Genomic DNA, 18,121 nt, shown 5'->3' with positions numbered 1-18,121 from the left:
CCTCAGGCTGACGCTCTATCTACTGAGCCAAACCGGTTTCGGCTGGGTGACCTATTTAGCACCCCAGCTCTCCACTGCACCTACTACCGTGATTCCCCGAAAATAAGACATCCTCCGAAAATAAGACCTAGCGCATGGAAAGATAAGACATACCCTGAAAATAAGACCTAGCGCAACTTTGGGAGAAAAAATTAATATAAGACACTGTCTTATTTTCGAGGAAACAGGGTAGTATATTCCAATCCTGGATCCCAAACCCTGCTCTCTGGCATCCAGAAAGCTCTTCTCCATGCCCCCCATGGGCTGGGTCCTGCTGTGAAATGATTGCTACAACCTAAACTCTCACTGCTTAGTCTCCAGAAGGTCTGTGTACACCTAAGAAGAGCACACCATTGGCACAGCCTCTGGGAGCATTCCCAGGGGAGATTCTCTCATCAGTGTAGTCAACCTAGGTCCCTAACCTTGTCAGGTCCAGATTCTTGCCATCCCCATGGGCCTGTGATGCAGATGACTCATCACTGCTTTTGCGCACATGCCAGTATTCCCATCTACTGAATACTAGACCAGTAAGAGAAGTATAGATCAAGAAAAGAAAACCCATTTAAAGAGAAGAAGAAAGAAAGTCTGAGAAGACAGTGGTGGTATGAAAAAGTAGGTAAAATGGGAAGGATGATGTATGCGGTGTTGGCATGTCATGGTGACATTTCAGCTCCCTATTGCTGCGACCAGACTGTCCTACTTCCCAAGTACAGGCATTTAAATATTGCCCATTAGAAATAATAAAGAGAAAAAGCATGGTTCATACTATATTATGAATGCCTCCCTTCCAAATGAGAAGCAGTTAAGAACTAGAAAATAAATATTTCATAAGGGAGGTGTCCCTAGAGAACCTCAAATACAGAATCACAGACAAGGGCAGGGGCGGTATGGATGGCAAGGCTGACCGAGGTAAGAGCTAGGTGGCAGTCAAGAAATGAAGAAATGAAAGCAAGGATTAGAATCTGCTTCTCAAAGAACTCTGAGAAAAAAAAAGTAAAATATGAGAATATGGTAATATATGGTAGCCTAACACTATTTTATGATTGTCTAAGAGAAATGCATTTTTCTGCAGGTTGAGGGAATGGAACCACTGGAGAATGAGAAACTAAATGTACAAGAAAAAGAAAATGTTTAAGCAAGAAAATTCCCAGGGCACATGAGAAATGAAGGAAGCAAGATCACAAATAGAGAGTTAGGAGAATTTGAGATAATGTTTATTGTCTGATTTAAAGGAAAACTTTAAAAAGGAAAGAACTATCCGTTATAAGAACTGGGTTGTGAATGGTATTAATTTTCATTTTTTCCCCCAGGTATTTTCATCTACAAAAAAAGTTTTAAAAACCCAGATATAGTATACTTTCTTCTCTTTAATTAAAATGAAGCAATACTATAGGAATTATTTAATTTTCTTCTCTTTCAACTCTCGAAAGTTTTCTGGCAGTCAAAATTGACATGATAATGTGATTTATTCTGAGCAGTCATTAAGAGTTTTCTAAAAATTCTTTTGAGTAGCCCTTAGCATATAGTTTCACCAGATAAAAGTATCCACCTCAAGCTGCCACATTTTAAAGAGAGGCTGATTTTTCCACTGATTAGCTATCATTTTACATTTTGCTGTTATATCATCAGAGATGCCTTTGACAGTTTCAAGTTGTTAAAAAAAATACTGGGTTTTTCTTTCATTCTTTTGCTTCATAAATCATTCCCATAAGCAGAATAATAGTGACAAGAATATATACAGTGCCAGTCATTGAGCCACAATCATACCTACCCGGTTAGAAATTCAATCCTATAATTTAGATAAATGAATAGAAAACTACTAATTTTTACCTTTTTCTTCCTCAACTATCAAACTCTCAGTGCCTTCTGCATCCTATCCCACCCCCATGTTTGAAACATGGAGGATTATTAATGCACAATAATGTTCAAATTCAAAATTAGGGCATACTAGCTATACTGTTATGAATGATATTTTGTATGTCTGTGATTCTCTTCACTTCAAGATATCAAAGCACTTTACTTTTTAAAATCTCACCTGGCATCATTCAATGGTTGAGCATTGACCTATGAACCAGGAGGTCATGATTCAACTGGCAATCAAGGCACACGCCCCAGTTGCAGACTGAATCCCCAGTGTGGGGTGTGCGGGAAGCAGTTGATCAATTAGTCTCTCTTCTTTCCCTCTCTCTGCCTCTTTGAACTATATATATATATCCATATTCATTAAATTGTCAAGCCATTAAACTAAACCTCAGGAAGTTTCCCACTCAATGTAATATCAATTTGTTTCATTTTTGAGAATAGCATTCGGAATTAAGGACAGATGCCTGTGAATTCTAAATCAATTTCAAGTCAATATGCCTGGGGAATAAAAAAAAATCAAATTATTCATTATGCAACTGTAGAACAGAATTGTATAATGCTGTTACAAAGTAAAGAGAAATGGAACATTATTTTTAGGAAAAGAATTTCAAATAACATTAGGACTTGTAGGTTTGCTGGTGTCAGAAATAGATAATCTATAAGTGGTTAATTACTTCATTGCTATAATATTCAATAATACTTTCCTAGCATTTCTGCTTTTGACAAAGTAATTTAAATTAATTGCATTTACTAAATAACAACTTTTAGGGAACCATGCCAAATGGAATTACTAACTACAAACTGCCAATTCAGACAGCTGCGCATGTTCATTTTTGTCAAGCTTGGACAAATAAAATTTTAAACATTAGATAATGCTTTATATAATTTATGTAGCTTGAGAACCAGTATTCATTTAACAATAAAATATTACAGGGTTAATATACTAAGCTAATAGGATATGAAGTTACTTAGATGACATATAATACACTTAGTTAATATAATAAGTAATAAAAATTACTTGGACTCATATATGTAGTAACATATGAAGTGAATAAAGTACAATTAGGGAATTCCTATTAATACCATGTGTTTTAAAAAGCATCTCCTATTGTTATCTTTATGTATTCAGCTGAAGCCTGAACTGTGCAGCATGAGAATATATCACTATAATGAAAGAGTTGAAATTAACATATGCCCACATTCTTTACTAAAAGATTTTCCTCATGTGGCCTTAAGTACTTTGAATGCAAAACTGTAATACTCTTAGTGAGTCCTGGCTTTTTAAATTCACTGGGAGTAAAAACTCCTTTTCATAAAAATGGTCTGGATACAAAGAGACAGGAAAGCAGGAGGCTTCATACTCCTGGGCAGGAGGTGGCAGCAGCTGAATGGCTCTGGGTGCCACACTGCTGGACTGCCATGCCCACACTGAGGGTTTGATTATTTTCTTTTCTTTGTTATAAAATAAACTATGATCATCAAAATTAAATGTTGGCAAAAATCTGACTACATAATCTACCTATTGTTAGTTTTTAAAAGCACCATTTCAAAAAATAATTTTGTACTGGAGATTGAATTTTCTATTCTGTTTAACAGATGAGGCCTTTTTTTGTTCTAATGCACACCTTCAAATTAATGTAGCATTACAATGCTTTAATATCTGTGTGCATGACCTGCTTATTTTCATTTCCTTAAAATACAGGCTCATCCATTCTTATTTCAGGCAAGGAAAAAAACAAAAACAAAAACAACACATACACAAAAAGACAAAAATAAAACTTTATCACCACTCAGTCCAGTTTCCAAAGAACTCTCTTAAAATTTTATTAGAACTGTCTAAATATGGTATTATAAATATCGACAGGATCAATATTTTTCCTACTTGTGATCATGACACAATTTACCAAAAAATTAAACTTGCACATTAGTAAAACAATATAATTTTCTTTCCTAGGCCCTTCATAACCATATCAGGATCATCTCTAATACATAAAAGGAAATTAAGTAAATTAGTGAAATAAAGCCAAACAATTATTTTATTGTCTACTTTGTGAACAGGATTTCTTTTCCATTATTCTTTTTTTTTTCTTTTGTATTATGGACTTCTAGTGACTTCCACTGTTAATTTAAAAATCAATAACCTTAATGAACTTTTACTAGTTCCAATAAATTTTCAGTTGCCTCCTGAAACTCCATGAGTACAATTACATATGAAGGCCCAATTTCTGTGGTAAAAGTTTTAAATTTATTATCACATTTAATCCTTACCAAAAAACACCTTAGAGAATAGTGCATGGTCAAGATTCAATATATATTTTGTCTAAAAAAGAAGGGGAAGAGGAGAGGCCCTGTGAAAACTGCGAAGAGCAATCTGAATGTAAAGTATTACAATCACTTCCTCATCATATCATCCATCTCCCTTCACCTTTAATAACCACTTGCTCCTAACCTCTTTTCTAGCAATCAGCCTATGGTGCCTGCCAAGAAAGCATGTCAGCATACCCAGAAGCAAGCTCATCATCTTTCCCCACAGTGGTCAGTAACCTCTTTCCCTCCTATGACTTCCCGTCACATCGTGTTTATCACATAAAGGGGGTTGAGCACATTCTACCTCCCTCTCCTGTATAGGAAAATAGAACCCTCGAAGGCAGATACTGATTGTTTTATGAAACTTTGTAGCTCGCTCACATGTAGAATTTTACTGAGCATAGTAGGAACTCAACTGAATTTCAACTAATCGCAGGTGAGCCCATATCCTGACCTGGGGCTGGTAAGAGCTGTCATCCTGGGATGCTGATGACCTGAGTCCCTCTCACCCCCTTTTATATGTTGAACATGACCAGGGGCAACGAGACATCCTCAGGGAGATGAATTCCAAGAGAGAGAAGACCCAGAATGCTGCTACCCAAAGTGGCAACATAGGGAAGACCAGAATCCCCTGTAGGATCAGAGGAATAGCGGTTGTTGGCCACTGATTCAAAAGAAAGAAGTTGAGGACAGTTCTTCACCAGGTACAAGAGTAACACAGCCCACACCTGAGCTGACCGTGACATCTGGTCCTTTAGTGATAGTGACTGTCTCCCAAATGATGACGGTCCCTAAAACTGCCTACAGTGTACAAGGTTTATATGTGCAAGGGGCCAGGCCTCTTAAACGTAAGTCATTTAGTTCCTTTAAAGACAAGTAAATTAGGTTCTGCCAATATGTCAAGTTCCAGATAACGGTGATAAGAGAAAATTTCTGAGAGGTCTCAGATTAAATGACAGCAAGCTGAAGGGTGGGAAGAAAAGACACAGAGTTAGTTAATGGAGCCAGTGGCCAGAAGCCAAGGAAGGGCTGCTTATATTCCTGAATGCATGCTGAAACTTTGAATGATTGTCCAGATAGCTTATTCAGCCTTTATCTAAAAGGGACAGAGAAGCGCTGATCAGACCATTAAACCTCAGAGGGAAGGTAGGGGAGGGTGGGGGTAATGGGGAGAGACCAATGGACACAGACACTAGAGGGCTGAGGGCATGAGTGGGGGGTTGGGGGTGGCAATGGGAGGACAAGGACACATATACAATACCTTAATCAATAAAAAAAGAGCAACTATCCAATTAAAAAGTAAAATAAAATAAATAAACATAAAAAGGGATAGCCAACCACAAGACTCCACTGCCTTCTGCTGACCCAAGAACCTTCCAGACTGGTGCCACAACCAATCGGAAGGAGCACACACTTCTTCCTCGGGGACAAGGCACTTACCCGGCACCACCCTGCACCTTCCCTTGCCCCCTTTACCTGTAGCCAATGTCCTAAACTCTTTCAAAACAACTTACATCTCCCTTCCCCAAACTCATTATATCCAACACCCCTCCACCCCAAGATGGGCAGCCTGTCTGTTTCCTCCATCATCCCGGCTGCTGGTGGTTAGGCCACGTGGCCCAGGACCTGGTCCCTTTCCTGGCTAGCAATGAACCCTTTCTTTAAAAAAAACAAAAACAAAACTTTCTCCCTTGAAGGTTTTTGTTTAACAGCAGCAACACATTATGTGTGGTTTATCTTACTGCCCAAAGCCTTCAAGACTGTAAATCAGCCGAAACCAGTTTGGCTCAGTGGATATAGCATCGGTCTGCGGGCTGAAAGGTCCCAGGTTTGATTCCGGTCAAGGGCATGTACACTGGTTGTGGGCACATCTCCAGTAGGAGGTGTGCAGGAGGCAACTGGTAGATGTTTCTCTCTCATCGGCGTTTCTAGCTCTCTATCCCTCTCTCTTCCTCTCTGTAAAAAAATCAAATAAAGACTATAAATCGATAAATACTGTGATGGTGGCCCTTCATCCCCAATACTTCCCCCCCCCCCCCCCCCCCAGGGAAAGTGTGCAGCCCTCTGTGTGGGTCACTGGGATGCTTACGTCAAACTCATTCAGAGCCGCAGCCAGCTCGCCGATGCCCGTGTGGCCCTTGGCCTCGTCCGTGGGCGAGGTGGCCTGCGCGGCATTGGAGATGCCGGCGATGGCCTCCTGCACCTGCTTGAACACGTAATCGCGGTTGGCTCTGGTGGCCGCGACGTCGGGGTGGCGGAGGAAGGCCTGGGAGGCCGTGTACAGCATCGTGGCGTTCTTCTTCAGGGCCCCTCGGGCGGCGGCCATCTCGTCCCGGCAGTGGGGATCCTTCAGCTCCTGCGGGTGCAAAACACGGAACCTGTCACATCCACGGCACTGGCCACTGAAGTGTTTGCAACAGAACTTAGAGCCACAGGCGCGGACAACCCCGCTGAATTTTAGGATGCATCTACTTGTCCTTGGGCTCTCTCTAGCTGCCAAGACTCTGTGCATAGTGCTTTTACTGTGTGAAATATCGGAGTATCCCTCCTCCACCCTAGCCTTTCAGCTGACGTGGTCCATCCTCCTAGAGCCCACTCCCTCTCCTACCTTCTAAGCTGTGCCCCCTTCAACCTGCCCTCCCACCTTTCACCCCCATCGTCTATTAGCTCCCTTACTTCAGCATGTGCCCCCTCCTACACCAGTTGTCCCGGGAGATCAGGAAGCCCTGTCTGTCCTGTACAGGTGGCTCTTGAGCCATCAGCAGTGTCTGGCCCATCGAAGACGTGCCAGGCAAGTTGCTGAAAGAACGCAGAACCCGAGCCACCAACAAGGTAAGCAGCGTACATGGATTGGACTTAGCCATCAGCAGCTGGGAAACCCAAACTTCATTCCTGTTACAAACAGGGGAAATCAAACTCCGGATTTTTGCTCGGTGCATGACTGCCTCTTCCTATCATTTTCACAAGATTCTTTTTCTTTTTCTTTCTTTCTTTTTTTTTTTTTTCTCAAACTGCCTTAATGGCAGCTTGGTGAGTTTAGGGAATGCAAAATAGCAGGTCAAAGAGGATTTGCTTTCCTGGTTTGGATATCAAAATAACCCCACGGGGCATTACTCTACTTTTAGCTTTATGGGGTCTGTTAAGAAAATTTTCTGAATCGTGAAAGGCAGCGCTGTCTCTAAGAGCCGTCTAGGGTTACCGGCTGAGTATCTCTGGCAGAATATTCTCAGGCTTCAAAACATCATTCAATAGTATAGGAACCACTGGGGTGTTTTGTTTTGTTTTGTTTTTCCTATTCACTCAGTACATGACACAGGGATGACCTGGCCACAGTGAATCATTTCTTCCCCTTTGTGAGTCAGAATAATTCTGAGACGAGCATATTATATCTCTGTGGTCTGCAAACTGCGGCTCTTGAGCCATATGCAGCTCTTTGGCCCCTTGAGTGTGGCTCTTCCACAAAATACCACTGTCTAGGTGAGTCTATTTTGAAGAAGTGGCGTTAGAAGAAGTTTAAAAATTTTGGCTCTCAAAAGAAATTTCAATCGTTGTACTGTTGACATTTGGTATGTTGACTAATGAGTTTGCCGACCACTGTTATATCTGATACCTAGGACTGTCCAGACAAGCTGACAATAAGCAGCAACTAAACCGCCTGTCCTCATTTCCTTAAAATAGCAGATTTCTGCCAGCCAACACAAATTCAAAATTGGGATTCTTTATTTTTAGCCCCAGATAAGCAGATAACATGAGAGTGTCCTCTGGAGGCCAGGCATTAGCCATCCAGGCAGTGCAGGGAGGAGCTGGCTCCCAGCGCCATCAAGGCCTCATTAAACTCAGGACACCTGGTCCTCAGGGTCCATATTTCACCCCTGGGTAGCTATGCTAAGAGGGAAAGCCTGAATACGGAAGTGAGAGATGCCAGGTAGAAAATTCTTAATTATCTCCATAAAGATACTTGAGAAAGCATTCCTTAATCACAAAAAACAAATAACTGAAAACAATCTAAATGTTGGATCCTGAAAACTGGTTAAAGAAACTATGGAAGCATTCACTTGATGGACTATTTATGTGGATATTAAAATCTGTTTCCAGAAAAGCAATATCATGGATCATATTTATAAGATAAATGAAAAAGAGAAACACAATATGCATACTTTTATGCATGGAATGATTGCAAATATGTTAAAATATGAAGATTAATACAGAAAGGCAAAATACCTGAATATCCCCACCATTTTGCTGAGTGGTTGTGGTTATGTGCTTTTTCTTTCATGTCTATACTTTTTCTAAACTTTCTTTTAAAAAGTCTGAACTAGCACTTAATTAAAAGCAAAGTAATAATGAAAGTACTAGTAAATAATGTTTTTGGGGAGTCTCATACAAATATCTTAGGATTTAATACTCATTACATGCTAATGACTCTTGTTTCAATCTCCAATCCACATCTGTCTTCCTTTTACATTTCTACATAGATATTTTATTAAATATATTTTATGGATTTTTAACAGAGAGGAAGGGGGATGGATAGAGAGTCAGAAAAAATTGATGAGAGAGAAACATCGATCAGCTATATCCTGCATACTCCCTACTGGGGATGTGTCCAAAACCAAAGTACATGCCCTTGACCGGAATCGAACCTGAGACCCTTGAATATGCAGGCCAAAACTCTATCCACTGAGCTAAACCAGTTAGGGCTCTCCATAGATATTTTATACGTTTCCCAAAATCAATGTATCTAAATATGAAACCTTTATTTCTTACTCTACCTGGTCCCTTTCCAGTCTTCTTGAGTTCAGTAAATTCAGCACCACTTATCCATTTGCTCAAACCTGAAGCTTAGATGTGAAAGGTGGCTATCACTCCCTAACCTCACACATTTAAATTAATAGCAGGTCCTACATGGTCCATTTTCAAAATAAACTCACTCCCTATCGCTTTCTGCATTCCCGCTGCTACCACCTGACTGAGACCACCACAGCTCGTACCTAGATGACTTTAGCCTAAGGTGACCAGTTGTCCCACTTTTGGCGGGACAGTCCCGATTCTTAACAATTTGTCCCGCGTCCCACGGCGTTTTAAAAAAGTCCCAACTTTCCAAAAATTGGGACGTTTTTAAAACAACGCAGGACAAATTGTTAAAAATTGGGACTGTCCCGCCAAAAGCGGGACGTCTGGTCACCTTACTTTAGCCCCCTCTCAACTACAACCAGTTTCCCCTCTTCCAGTGGTTGGCAAATTCATTAGTCAACAGAACCGAATATCAACAGTACAATCATTTAAATTTCTTTTGAGAGACACATTTTTTAAACTTAAACTTCTTCTAACACCACTTCTTCAAAATAGATTCGCCCAGGCCATGCTATTTTGTGGAAGAGCCACACTCAAGGGGCCAAAGCGCTGCATGTGGCTCTCGAGCGGCAGTTTGCTGACCACGGCCCTCTTTCATACCACTCCCCTTTCTATAACATAGAATAGCATTAAAATGTACATCTGAGACATGATCCCAAATACTAAACTGTTCAAGTACTCTCCACTCACAGTGAAATCCAAACACTCTGCAAGGCTCTGCCTGTCCCGGGTCCTGTTTCTCTTCCAGCCTCTCCCAGGTCCACTGAGACCAAGACTCACCGTATTCTTTTGCAGGCGTTTAACAAGCCAGTGGCTTTTGGTTTGGGGTCTCACACCTGTGCTTTGGAAGCACTTCAGTCCCACCCACGTCCCACTGGGGCCGCCACCCAAGATTCCACGTGAACAAAGAATTCTGCTGATAACACGTAAACAAGATCAGGTGTGTGTGCCTGGTGCGCAGGCACTGTGAGCTTTGTGGGGATAGGGGCTGGATAGATGTTGGTCAGTTTTGTACTAACAGCATCACGAATGAACATTCAGCAAAGGTTTGTTGACTGGGACTTTCTAGTTGGTTCTAGGAAATTTTAGGGGGGGCGGAAAAAATCACTAGGAATTGCCTACAATGTGGAAGAATTCTGGGAGGAGTCAAGAGGATGGGTGGACGTGATTTTAACCAAAGACTCCACGTTTGCAAATTATTTTTACCCCTGAGAAGAAAAGAAAAATATTTGAGGGGAACAAAATTCTCGTGGTAACTAGTGAATAAACAGAGCTGGCTAAACTTGAGGGTACTATCTTTAGACCAGTGTTTCCCAAACTTCTCTCATGATGAGAATCACCTGGTGGAGTTGTTAAACCACAGATTCCTGAATCCCACCTAAGAAGTGCTAAACTAGAATTTTTGGGAACATACAGGTAAAACTGTATACTTAACTAGTGCTCTAAGACAATTTTACCTATAAGTCCCCAAAATTCTAGTTTAGCACTTCTTAGTTGGGATTCAGGAATCTGTGGTTTAACAACTCCACCAGGTGATTCTCATCATGAGAGAAGTTTGGGAAACACTGCTTTAGACAAAGTGAGGGCAGAGAGCATCCCAGGTCAGCCACCTTCATCAAAGTGACTCACTCACACCTGTGCTCCTCCTCCCCTCCCCATTCCTCTTTCTCTGGGCCTTTCCTTTCATTCCTGCAAGTTCCACTCCACACTGTGGGTAAACCTACCCCACAGGGCTGGGGGATAAAAAGTGACGGCAAAGGGCGATGTCCAAGGAGTGGCCAGAGCATCACATGGCAGTTTTTTATTTGGCTGGGAGACCTCCTCCAGGTAGGCAGGGGCCAGAGAGCACCCCACGGCCCCTGGTGGTATCAGAACTGGCCCAAGCAAGAGCAGTTTTTTTTTGTTTTGTTTGTTTGTTTTGTTTTGTTTTTGGTTTTTGTTTTTGATCCCAGGTCCTGAGGCTGTTGCTAATTTGTTGGCCAGCAGATGCAGCTGACCCGCTGTCCAGGCCAGCAAAGTCGGAGGTTACTGAGCTCACACATCCGCTCCCCAGCACCTCCGAAGTCTCCCCCACCTGTTGTCTCCTGGCTGCTACGTAGTTCAGTTTCACCATCTCTTTCCCAAATTCTTTGAAGCGGTTTGCAAGGTCTTGCTCATTTGTAGCATTTTTGACAGCTTCCAGGGCCTCCTCGACCTGAAGTGATAAAAAACAAACACATTTATACCTGGATAGTATTTAGATGTGTTATACTTCTTAGATGGGTAGTTCATTTTTTAAAAAGCACACACACTAATGTATTAACATTTAATACATATGTTTACATACATTTAAATATATAATTAGCATACAGGGAAATTATTCTTTACAAGCACATACAATCAGAATTAAAATTTTTTCAAGAATTGTAGAACATATTATAAATAAGAAGTAATAACTGCTAAACTCTGGGAGTATATATAATAAAATATGATTTTTTTTGTATTTTATTGAGTTATTGTGATAAGAAAAACTGACTTGTAATTTTGAGAAGTCACATAAAGGAAAATATGTATATATATATATTTTTTTTTAAATGTGGAATTTTAAAACTATTTCTAGAAATCTTCAAGAAGAAAGTGGTTGGCAAACAGAACCTGCAGGAATTCCCAAGCTGCTAAAAAAAAAAAAGACCGAAAGAGCTGGAATATGCAACCTGTTTTCTTGGCAACAGCTCTCTCTCTGGGACTGACGGGGCTGTGATTTTGAACTGAATGTACTCCTTGCCAGCCAAAGGAAAGAGGAATTACTGAGCCTCAAGAAGCAAGTGAAACTGATGTTTTTGTTGCCACTAACAGTGGCATCAACTGGGTGAGCAGAATAACAGCACACACTGCTTCCACAATCTCGCACACCGCTGTCCATTTTTTCCAGTGTGGCCTTGGACTGGAATTATGAATTTCACTGAAAACTCCTCTGTAAATGACTTCAGGATTCGAGAGGTACTAAGGTTTCCTCCCTTTCAGAGTGATCTTCACTTTAAACATGGTGTGAAGGTTTCCACAATTAGTAACCCTTTAAGGCTTTAATACCTGTACACTCAATCAAAACTAAACTAAAATTAAGATATTATAGTGAACTAATCCACTAAATCAGTGGTCAGCAAAGGGCAGCTCTCGAGCCACATGGGGCTGGTGCTGAGGAGGAGGCGGAGTCAATGTGGGCGGAGCCATGGTAAGGAGAGGTTTGGGAGTCTATACCCTGGGCTGGGAAATTGTCTCCCATAAGCTGATACAGAGAGCCCTTGGAGGCCCTGACTTAGCCTTCCTCCTTATGTATGCCCTCATGATCTTGGACGGATTACAAACAGCTGTTCCTTCCCACAGGCAGGCCGGGCTCATACCAAAGCCAGGAAGCTGAGCTCAGCCAGGTGTTCCTGTCCTTTTTATTAAAAATCTGTACATAGGTAGAGCTTAAAGACTAAAATTCCTAAGAAAGATATTAGAATGCCCTCCCTAATTAGTGGAATCAGATCTTCCCTAACCTCAGAGCTTGTCTTTTAAACTCTTAAAATCTGGGTCTTCTCTCAGCTTGTTCAAACAACTCCCCTACCCCTATTCCTAAAGCAAGCCTGCCTGCCACCCTAATTTAGTGCACTACTGTGTCACACTGTTTGAGACAGACACCTTCAATCAGCTCCATTTTTCTGATTTAAATTGCTCTCATTTATTTTGATATAAAAAAGTAGCCTGAGCGGAGACCGGTTTGGTTCAGTGGATATAGAGCGTTGGCCTGTGGATTGAAAGGTCCCAAATTTGATTCTGGTCAAGGGCATGTACCTTGGTTGCGGGCACATCCCCAGTAGGGGGTGTGGAAGTGACAGCTAATCGATGATTCTCTCATCGATGTTTCTAACTCTCTATCTCTCTCTCTTTCTCTCTGTAAAAAATCAATAATATATAGGGGTCAGCCTGAGAATCCCTTTATTCATTAAGTACTTATTAAGTGGCTGCTAGGAGCCGGGCAGGTATGCGAGGTGGGAGGGTGGGAGGCACAATAGTATTGAACTGGGGAGTCTGACCCCTCCCCTCCTGGGCAGTGAGATCTGGGCCTACTATCAGCATTTGCTGCCCATAGCAGCACTTGAAATCATTGTTGAGATCAGGCTGACCTCATTCCAGGGTCCTACTCCTGCCACCCAGTTAGCTGAATTCTAAGTGACACCAATGAACCTATGGAACAAGCCATGTGCAACTCTCTTGTTACAATCCAGGTTTACAGGTAAATTATAAATCATTTATTGGAAATAGAGTTGGCCAAGTGATTGAATGAATGAGCATTAGATTTTACATGTAATTATTTCACTTGTTTAGCCATGTACCCTGGTTTAACCAAGGGTGTCTCAGCATTTTCATACTTAATCTTTTTTGCTTCCTCAAGAGAAGCCAGCTTTCCCCCAATCACATCTTCTGTTTCCTTGTTAACAAGTGAGAAAAATCACTTCATCGGCAAGCAAGAGTGATTACATGCTAGTGTCATTTATTCTTCAAGTGCCATGTCTTATAAAGCACACTAATAGAGCTTCATACATTTCAAAAGTTATTTTCAGTTCGTGCAAGGAAAATGACACTAGACTATTTCACTGAGCACTTAGGTGTATCAGACCTTGTTCTAAAAGATTTACATAGACCCCACTCAGTCCTTTTTTAACTTCTGTTTTAAAGGGGAGAAACTGAGGTCAGTGTGAAACAACCTGCCTGAGGGTTCTCACAGCACGTGAGTGCAGGAGGCTGGCTGTGAACCTAGAAACTCTGCTCCAGAGTCACACTTACAAGCCCTGTCCTAGCTCAGCTTCCGGGAAAGGATGGGTTTATAAAGCTGATAGAATTTGGGCTTTGGTGATAATAAATACCTGAGTGAGAGCCTGCCTTATCTGATCAGTCCAGGTTTTAGTCATTCTGCCTCTTTAAGAGCCCTAACCTTGACCCCCTCTTCACTGTTACCCACTGCCATGCCTTTGCTCTGCTTTCCTCCCATTCACTGGTCTGAATCATCTCAATCCTCTCTTCATCTGCTACCTTGCTAGGGCTTTCTTTCTCCTCTTTTAATTCCTTCTCTAGATTGCTATAAAAAATGTTTATCTAATGTTTAGAATTACTCAATTGCTCCCCATAATCTACCTATGGGTTACGGGGAGTCACTGAGTAATTCTAAACTTCTGTAAACTAACAGTCACACTAGTCAAGACATCCAGTCTTACTGTTACTGCCTCTCCCCACCTGACCCTCTATGCTCCAATGACACAGAATCAATTAAACTATCGTGGACTCCCACCCCCTCCCAAGTTCCCTCTCTGGTTCCCATACTGTTTCTTCCTTGGATTGCGAGGATCTCTGCAGTGAAAGTCCTGCCTGACTTGAATCTGCCTTCTATCTATGCCAAGAGCATCCCATGTCTGGGCAGTAGCTCTCTCCCTGAGCCAGCTATCAAATCCAATTCCATACTTTTTCCCTTTCCTTGGAAACATGCTTGGACGCATAAAGAGCATTTCTTCCCCTGATGGCCTGATGTCAAGCTTTGACAGGAGAGGCTGCTGGACAGGCCTCAAAGGAGGGTCCTGTGTGCTCCAGGGACAGGTTCTGCTGGAGCAGGGCTGGGCAATGGTGGAGGTGCTTCTCCAGCAGCAGGTGGCCGGCAGCTCATGGCTCTGGGTAACTGACTGTGGGATGACTCCTGGGAGACACCGCTCCATGAGCGGTTTTCCTTGACACCTTAAAGGGCAGGTTTCCAGCAAGTTCCATCCACGTATGTGGCCCCACAGTGACTTCTCTGAGCCAGTGAACTAAGAACTTCTGGGTTCCAGCCTGGTGGGAGGGAGGATGGGGGCTCTTCCCAGAGTGCTCTATCTCAGTCTATGGGTGGTGGCTACTTCTCACAGCTGCCATCCCTGTATCCCTCAGAGTTCTCTTGTTACTAGCCAATTCCTTGTTTCTCTAATCTGGTATCAGAGGTAATAATTATTTGCATGTAATTTTCCCTGCTCAAGTTACTGTGTAGTTTTGCTGCCATTATTGGAGAACGATAAGCCCCCCCCCCCCCAGCTCTTTTAATGGGGCCGACCTCTTTCAATCACCTTCAACTCGTAGCCCCTTGCTCCAGGCTTGGATCTGAGGACCCCAATCTGTTCAGCCTGGTCTGAACAACTGGTCCCAGGAAAGGCAAATATCCTGCAATTCCGTGAGACCCAATCCTGAGAGCTCCCTCTCCCAGCCACAGCACCCTTCCTCATATCATCCTCAACTGATCAACAACACATTTTGGTTAAGTTTATCTCATCCTTGGCTTTGGGGATGGTGAGGAAAAGGAGTAGTGTTAAGCATATTAAGAAATCAACACATCCCATTCCCATCCCTTCTAAATAATTAACTCGGAGATATACACCTGATTCAGGCCAACAGGACTAGGAAGATTCTGGAACTTTTATGTGAGCTTTCAGGGAATGGAATTACCTCATTCTTGCTATGCTGACTATTGTTAGCAGCTATCTTGAGACTATGAGAAAAGAGCCCACAGAGAAGAGTACCCTCAGTGAAGAAAAGGACTTAGAAAGTTAATCCTTACCAGATTGTGTGCCCTGATCAACCCTTACCCGAAGCTATTGCCTTGTGGACTTTTGGTTGATGAGCCCTTTTTAAAAGACCAGGTGAAGTTGGGTTTCTGTTCTTTAAAATGAAAAACATCCTAATTATTGTATTTTCCTTCTATGTGAGTCCATAGCAATGTGCACATTTTCCCAACATTAACTGCACTCTTTCTTAATGCATCTGCCCATGTGCATATAAAGTTTTGAAGGTAGGCTCTGAGTCTTACTTACCTCTGAAGTTATACACTTGGCAACAGTGTCTTACATATAGGAGGCATCCAATAAGTATTTCTTAAAAGGATAATGAAATAGGTACATTCTGAACAACCCAGCTACGTGAGAGCTCAGACAGAAAAAACACAATAAGAACATGGGCAGCAATTTCTAACTTTATAACTTAAGACAAATATATTTTATTCCAGTTGACTGCTGATATTCAAACACAGGAGCCACATGAGAGCTGGGACTAAATGGGAGACTGCTCAACGTTAATATGTTTCTGAGGATGCACAAGAATATTTGATGCTAATGGCACTAAAGGCACAGGTACTATTAGTCACTGTGTTTCATCAATGGCCCCAAACAATGGGATGGCTGAATGTGATGTAGCTCTTGGTAGCCACTAAGAAAATATGGCTTTCCTGAGAAGTTGGCTAAGGGGTTAGTTACTGTTCTCTATTTTTCCCCTCCATTTTGTAGAAAATGGAGAATATTGTTATTCGATGCCCTAGCCTGAGGATAGGGGAAAAAAAGGTGATTGTTTTCTCTGACACACACGTCTAGATGCGTTCATGTGCAATGCCATCATCAAAGCTAAAAATTGACAATAAAACCTGATTATATTAATGCAGAGGCTAGGAAAATAAATACCCTGTTCAGCACTGATTGAAACGCAGCATTCCTTTAGAAGTCTGAAGTGCCACATGCCAACCTAACACACAATGTCCACTGATTGCAGGAGACACCAGGTGTCTGGCGAGGGAATCAATCAGCAGCGACTTCAACAATAAATGCAATTACCACTCAGTATTTTAAAAAGATGTCTGATGTGCAAATGAGTACTTTGGCTTTGCTCAACAACATCAAATTCCTATTTTGGTGACAATTCAGCTTTGAACTCTGACACTCACTATCCCATCACCAGCCTCCTAAATGGAAACAAGCACAGTCTCAAAAAAAAAAAAAAAAAAAAAAAAAAAAAAAAAAAAAAAAAAAAAAAAAGGTTGGCAGTCATGTGGACCCTTAACAGAATATGCTTAAAATTGGGTTTCACATTAAAGCACACAAAAACACAAGTGTGATACAACAGGTAGCATCCTATGGACAACTAGCACATCTATGTTAAGTGAAGAGAAGGACTCTTTAGCAACCAGCCACGGGAAATGGGAACTTAAGTTTCAAACGTATAATCGTAAGGTAACGAGATGCAGAGACCCAGACAAATCACACCGCCTCTCAGCGCTCCCTACTCTCTGCTCCTTGTCAGAGGGTGGACGATTTGGGCTCATGGTGACTCCGTCTGCCAACAATTACCTATCTGGCTGCAGGGCAGGGAATGATGGTGGGGGTTTTAGGAGACTAGCTGAATGATTCTTCATCTAGTCAGTGAATTGTTGATTAAAAAACATGAATATAAGCTTCTGATAAGAAGGCAATTCCCTCTACGTTCCTGTAATTTATTCAGAAAGGAGAGGAAAAAATCAATATCTGGAAAGGACAGCAGTAAAAAAATATGCCATATAGACTAAAAGACCAAAATTAAAATGTTGCGTGTAATACTTAAAGGTGAAATAGCCGTGTTGTGGTTATCACGCAGAAAGCTAAGGACTCACTGTAGAAAATGGTGAATCCTATTAGAAAACACCCACGTGCACCATCTATGTTTATTACGTATATGATGAAAAACACTTTAAAAAAAAAAATTGGAAAAAGCCTCGATGTTATAGATGATAATTCTAACTTGCTCCATCAAAATACAAGAGATTCTTTATGCTGAAAACAGATCAATAGATGCTGGCAGACAACACTAGTTTGTTTATGGGAGGATGCACTTCTCTGAAAAAGAACAAAAACGCCACTAGGAAGAATTATATGCCTTGTTCATTTGCAATTAAGTGTTAACACAGTCTGAAACCTTGACTGGCCCCTCACAGCCCAGTAATTCAGCACCAGAAGCTGTAGTTCCCCACTTGGGCCACGAGGTGGCGACCTTCCACCGCTGCTATTCGCGACCAGGCTGCGATCCAAGTGGAACAAATGTGTGTGTTAGTCCTCAATCATTTTTAATTTCACTCCTGACAATCGGACAGGACTTCTTAATACTACTGGGTTGACCTTTCCAGGATTTGGTGCTAAATCCTTTCTTTAAAATTCCTTTAATCTGCTTTGTTGAGAAAAGAATACAGTGTACTCCACAGGGCAGCAGGTTGCAGCGGTGTCAG

At 41.7% G+C, this 18,121-nt stretch overlaps 1 protein-coding gene across 2 annotated transcripts in view; it reads right to left on the bottom strand.

Moving 5' to 3' along the window:
- The window catches only part of CTNNA2 (catenin alpha 2), a 1,072,635-nt gene that overhangs the window by 747,379 nt on the left and 307,135 nt on the right, over nucleotides 1-18,121 (bottom strand). For both annotated transcript variants that reach the window (XM_084900771.1, XM_084900770.1), the window contains exons 5-6: nucleotides 11,135-11,254; nucleotides 6,299-6,565 (exon numbers count right to left, since the gene is read on the bottom strand). In XM_084900771.1, the coding sequence (XP_084756897.1) occupies nucleotides 6,299-6,565; nucleotides 11,135-11,254 (387 nt within the window). The remainder of the gene's footprint in view (nucleotides 1-6,298; nucleotides 6,566-11,134; nucleotides 11,255-18,121) is intronic.

The sequence above is a fragment of the Pipistrellus hanaki genome (genome assembly GCF_964339955.1).
Source record: "Pipistrellus hanaki genome assembly, chromosome: 12".
NCBI lineage: Eukaryota > Metazoa > Chordata > Mammalia > Chiroptera > Vespertilionidae > Pipistrellus > Pipistrellus hanaki.
The sequence above is the reverse complement of the archived record's forward strand: the minus strand, read 5'-3'. Positions and strand labels throughout refer to the sequence as shown.